Below are 6,101 nucleotides of genomic sequence, written 5' to 3' on the forward strand. Positions count from 1 at the left end.
GCCTACTTTTGCCAAATGGTAAGTCCGCCCCTGCCCATCCCTATAATAGCCAGTTCCTCCTTATGCACTAAAATCAGTATTCTATTATTTCTTTGTTTTCCTCCCATTTTTTTAAATCATATTCCATACCTCATTCATTTCTATATCTGCTCCAATATTAGCACAGAAATCCCTCCAATAGTACCTTTTCGCCGTCCGAATAGTCCTTCTTACGATTGCCTGCATTCTTTTATAATAAATAAATTCATCATACCTAAAAGATCTTCTTAAGGTCTTTGCACATGCAGTCCGAAATTTTCGTATGCGTTTTTCGTATTTGGTTCTCGTTTGTACGGTGTCTCTGAATTGTTATAAAAGGCCACTCGTAATGCGCTTGCTACAGATGCGAAAACGCAGAAAATCGAACCCGGTCCGAATTTTTTATGACGGACGAAAATATCGGAGGCAGTGAGTAAATGTGATTGACACAACGTGAGGTCATATTTATTTTTTAACGTGCGGAAATTTCGGACGCAAATTTCGGACTCAATGTGCAATGGGCTTTACTCTTTTAAGTGCTTTATTTCTTTCTACAATTGCCTCACTGTTTTTCATTTATCATGTCAATTGAAATGTCCCTTATCTCCAAATACTTTTCCGCAGCTTTAATAATAATCTTAATCCTTTCCGTTCTACTCTCAGTTTGAGCAGAACAATTTACAACTTCTGCCATGAATGTTATAAATGACACTTTATCTGCAATCACCTCATTTTCTCTGCTTGGTGCTGACACCTTACTATGTTGCGCTTGTGTAATTACAGGGGCTGCCTTGATTCTATCTACATTGGGCATTTGTTTTACTTTTTTAAGTGCCTCAGCATATGACACTCCTTCCTCCATTCTTACATTCTGAACTTTTAACTGCTACCTTTCTCGCCTCCAGTTACAGCACTTAGGGTTTGTGCCTTGTCCACATTCACCATACTTATGTTCGCCACCGCATCTCGCACATCTTTGTTTACCATGGCATACAGCCGCCACATGACCATATTTTTTGGCATTTGTAACATGTTAATGGAGGGCGAATGTATGTTCTGACCACATAATTTAGAAATCCTAGATAAACCCTTTCAGGTAATTTAATTTCATCAAATAGTAACATTACTGAGAGACTGTCTGATTTCTCACCATTTCTGAAACATTTCAGAAGCATGCCTTAACAACCCACTCCAGTTATGTTTCTTTTAATTTCTTCTATTGAAACATCAATAGGAATTCCTGTAATCACACCTCTAATCCCTTTTTTCTCTTCTATAATCGAACATCCTACTTTAATTCCAATCATAGATTTGATTCCCAGTATTGTTTCTTGTTGCTTACTATCTTTACAGAATAGCAACAATCGGTTATCCTTCAATTTCTTGACATCTTCCAAGATCCCTATACTTTCTTTAAGGGCTTTAGTGAGTTTCAAAGGGTTGATGTTGCTTACAGATTCAGAAATTAACTTCATCATTCCTCTTTCTTCCCAGATGACTCTTGTCACTATCCATGTCGGAAATTAACTCACGACTTTTCTTTCTTTTCTTAGTCTCAACCGTTTTCCAAACATGATTTGAATTCCCTCCAATATCCTCATCCATTATTTCACCTTCCATTTCCGGGTCGCTTCCGGAATCTATGTCACTCACTACCATCCGTACTCCAGTCAGAGTCCAGTCGTTTGCCAAACGTTGCCAGAGTCGCAGTTTTTCCTGCACAATTGGGATATTTTGAAAATGCAGTTGTGGGAAAAATCATGGAGCCGCGGGTAGCGGGTTTTTGGGCTACTTTCCTAATGTACTGCGGCCGCCAAAATGTTTATTTATATTCTATGGATAAATGTTAATTGATGAGATTCTTAATGTGTATTCATACTCGGATGAATACCTGGCAACTCCAGGACCGGACCCGTTTTTAAAAGTGTGGGGAACGAGCGTAAGACAGACAGTACAGGGAGGGACGCGGGAGTTCAGCTCAATCAAATAGGAAAATATAGCGGTGGTATTAGAAAATGCATCCGAATTATGTTTTTACCAATGTTTCGTACTAAGGTGCATGTCACGTTGCACAATGAAAGATATCACGCGTAAGTGTACAACAGTTAATTCTTCAGGCTGACAAATATCACGTTTGAGCAGCGCTATACGCAGTCTAGAACCAGGGCTGGTCTAGGAAGAAAAATCAGCCCTGGCATTTTTAGGCCCGCATCGGCCCTCCACCGAATCTGAATCACCGAATCACCCCGTACGGTAGCGGCAAATGCGTCCGTTACTGCCCCAATTCAATTCAATTTTATTTATATAGCGCTTTTCACAATGTGCATTGTTCCAAAGCAGCTTTACAGGAGCAAATTAGAAAAACACAGAAAGGTAAAACACAGCACAGTGCATGGTGTTTATAGACCAAGCAAGATCATTATAATAAATAATATCTAATAAATAAATGAATAAATAAATAAATAAATGCAGTCTCCCGGGAAAACGCCCGGTACGCCAGATGGCCAGTCCGCCCCTTTCTAGAACAACTAATACATTGATGTGCTTGTACACATATGCAATAAATTTAACCATGCTTATTTCTTAAGCAAGTTGTTGCATGTCTTACGAAGAGAAAACACGTTTCTCGTCCATTTCCGTGCGTGGCCTCGAGCACACATGGGATCTTTTTTAAAGGGACACTCCACCCAAACATGGATTAGAAGGCACAATGAAGAGGTCACAAAAAATCGACACATCCTGTCTAGAATAATAGACTGTGTAAAATGTTGTGGCGCATTTGAGCTGGCTTTGCGTGGCCACAATGAGAGTGAGAGCTCAGATATCCCCGGGATATTCCGTGGCTTGGTCGACTTTGTTGCTTCTCTTGATGGAGTTTTGAAAGAGCACCTCGAGAATGCCTCTGTGTTTAAGAGAACTTCAAAAAACGTGCAGAACGAGCTGGTGGACTGTATGTTATCTGTTATGAGGGAACACATAATCCAAGAAGCACAAAACAGTGATTTTCTATCAATCCAGGCCGACGAGACCACTGATTTTGCCACACAGTGCCAACTTGTGCTTGTGCTGTGCTACATTAATGGCAAAAGCAACGTACAGGAGAGGTTTTTTGCTTTTATTCATCTGCATTCAACTACAGCTGATTCCATCGCTACAGCACTAAAAGAGCATCTAAAGGTCAGTTTATGGTTCTGCGTAGGACCTACGCCGTAACATACGGTGTAGCCTACGTACGTAGACGACACCGTCGTGAACATTTATGGTTCTGCGTTGAGAGTATGCGTCATACTGCAATTACACCGCCGAAACGCTAGTTGGCTCTTTGTGTTTTCATGGGTTTGCTCTTCTTCGCCGATGTTTTGTGTGTGTGTATGCTAGTGTTTGCAAACGACAATGGAAGCCAAACCGACGTTAGAGGAAATCTCTCTCCATGATCGCATCTTAATGGAGTTGGAGCTGATCGAAGTAGAAAAACAGTTACTTTTAATTAAATTACTTAAACAAAAAGCTAGAAACCAGAGAAGGCGTCGAAGGAGATGGTATGTACGACCTGTGAACCAGACGAGACAGACGGAAGGCGAATTTTCTGTGCTTGTCCGGCCCCTGAGAGACATCGACGAAGAAATGCATTTCAGATATTTTCGCATGTCTGCAGGTAGATTTGACGATTTGGTTCGTCGTGTAAAGCCATTTATTACACACCAGTGTACGCACAGTATGCCGATAGATATTACGCAGAGACTGGCAATCACCCTTCGAGTTTTAGCTTCAGGTGGAAGCCAACAGGCTGTAGCGGCTAGCTACAAACTAGCCTCTAGCACAGTGTCTGTCATAGTGTCTGAGATCTGTAAAGCTTTGTGGAAAGCACTGCAGCAAGAATTTCTTGTATGCCCTTCAGTCGCGCAATGGGAAAATATTGCTGCTGATTTTTGGCGACTGTGGAACTTTCCGAACTGTGTTGGCAGCGTAGACGGAAAGCATGTCAACATAAAAGCGCCACCACACTCCGGGAGCGACTTTTTTAACTACAAAGGCGCTCACTCCATTGTTCTGATGGCCACATGCGATGCCAGATATCGCTTCACCATGGTGGATGTAGGGGGATACGGACGAGAAAGTGATGGTGGGATCTTCAAGGAGAGTCGATTTGGTTCTATGCTGCTGGAACACGAAATGAACCTGCCCCCACCAGCCAATCTTCCTGGGACAGGTGTAATAATTCCACATGTGATAGTTGGTGATGCTGCATTCCCCCTACACAACAACCTAATGCGTCCCTTTCCAGGTATGTTATAGGCCCTATAAATGAAGTGTAATGGTTCTTTGTCTAAATGTGTATATATCAAATAAACTATTATAATAATAGTAATGCCTATACGTGTTCACATTTTTTTTTTACACAAAGTAATTACCTATTTATCAATGCTTTTTGTTTTGCTACATAGGGACGAACTTGCCCAGGGAAAAGCAGATCTACAATTACCGTCACTCCAGAGCCAGACGGGTGATTGAGAATGCTTTTGGCATTTTGGTGGCTAGGTGGCGGATCCTAGGAAGACCCCTAGAGTGTCGGCCAGACAAAGCTGTCGACATCGTCAAAGCATGTTGTGTTTTACACAACTTCCTGGCATGCACTGATGAGGTCAACACAGCTGTGAATAGATACATCCCTGCAAATTTCACAGACTCGGACACTACAGGGTCACCTCAGCTAGGAGAGTGGCGCAGGGTGGTGGCAGGGGACACTAATGTATTTGAACCTCTAGATCCACGTAACCTTTCAAGGGCACGCTCCAGTAGAGCTGCAATTGGTGTGCGCAATGATCTAATGGCCTTCTTTCAATCACCCAATGGAATTGTGTCATGGCAGAACCAGATTGTGTGCCGTGGTCAACTTGGTCAATAATTTGTGTTGATGTAAATGTAAAGAAGCTGTAATTGACATGTAAACATATTAATAAATACCTGTTATGAAGTCATACTATTGTTCTTTATTTCCATCAACTACACAATATAACAAGTGCAAACTACAGTGCTCAGCGTAAATGAGTACACCCAGTCTCTAAAAGAGGTCATTCTTGAAGAATGGAAAAAGATAGATGTTGCAAAAACATGGAGGCCATACAAAGTACTAGATATAGTAGTTTTTGTTGTGGGGCTTAAGTTTTGCATCACCCTAATTCGAGTAAAACAGAAAAATGTGTAATCCGTTATATTATTAACCTTACTTTCATGTTAGAAGTTAAACAGATGTTATATTAAACTTAGTCCTGTCCACATTTTGGATTTTTATGTGTGTTCATCTAGATATTGTTGAAAAAAAGTATACTTTTCAAAGGGGTGTACTCATTTACGCAGAGCACTGTATATACATAGATGTCAAAACTGTGTATTGAAATGATATCCTGGTAGAATATCATATTTTGTCATGGACAATCTATTAATTGTTCATTTAAAAATGAAACGAAATGAAACCAAGATCTGGAAGTGTCATAATTTTGTTCTTTATTTGCAAAAGAGTCAAAGAACAGAATATGTAAAAGTGCAAACTATGTATAGAGGAGTATACAATGCAATATTAACACAAATATAGAACTTACAAAAAACTAGTAACAATAAAAGGTAAGACAAAAAATAAAACTACAAAGCACAAAAGATCATGCACAGTGTTTATAAAGTGCAAAGTTCTTCATGTCTTTTGTTGACACTCAAAAAGGAGCTTGTACATGTCAAACATGGCCTGTGACCTGTGCTCCTCTGGTACCCTTCGCAGCATGTCAGCAACAGTGTTGCCAAACCGGGAACTTTCATCGCTGTTTTGGCTCAGTCTTTGTTGGAGCTCGCCTCGCCGTTCTTCCAACTGTGACTCTAGCCTGGCAACTTGCACTTGCATCCAATCATCTTTTTCTTTCCTGTTCCGTTTTTGTCCATTCCTTGGGCTGGGGAACAAAGATGGCTGGGGGGACAGAGGAGATGGCTGGAGAGGCGAAGCACGTGGCTGGAGAGGCGAAGGAGATGGTCGGAGAGGCGAAGGAGATGGCCTGGGCGATAGAGGAGATGGCTCGAGAGGCAAAGGAGATGGC

General features: G+C 41.2%; 1 protein-coding gene across 1 annotated transcript; it reads left to right on the forward strand.

Moving 5' to 3' along the window:
* The first annotated feature begins 3,481 nt into the window (after positions 1-3,481).
* On the forward strand, positions 3,482-4,999 carry LOC130550399 (putative nuclease HARBI1). The gene is made up of 2 exons (XM_057327854.1): positions 3,482-4,303; positions 4,464-4,999. Exons 1-2 carry the CDS (start codon positions 3,643-3,645, stop codon positions 4,922-4,924), a joined length of 1,122 nt encoding a protein of 373 aa, XP_057183837.1. The 5' UTR covers positions 3,482-3,642; the 3' UTR covers positions 4,925-4,999.
* Positions 5,000-6,101: the final 1,102 nt, after the last annotated feature.

Source organism: Triplophysa rosa, unplaced genomic scaffold (genome assembly GCF_024868665.1).
Source record: "Triplophysa rosa unplaced genomic scaffold, Trosa_1v2 scaffold300_ERROPOS259071+, whole genome shotgun sequence".
Lineage (NCBI taxonomy): Eukaryota > Metazoa > Chordata > Actinopteri > Cypriniformes > Nemacheilidae > Triplophysa > Triplophysa rosa.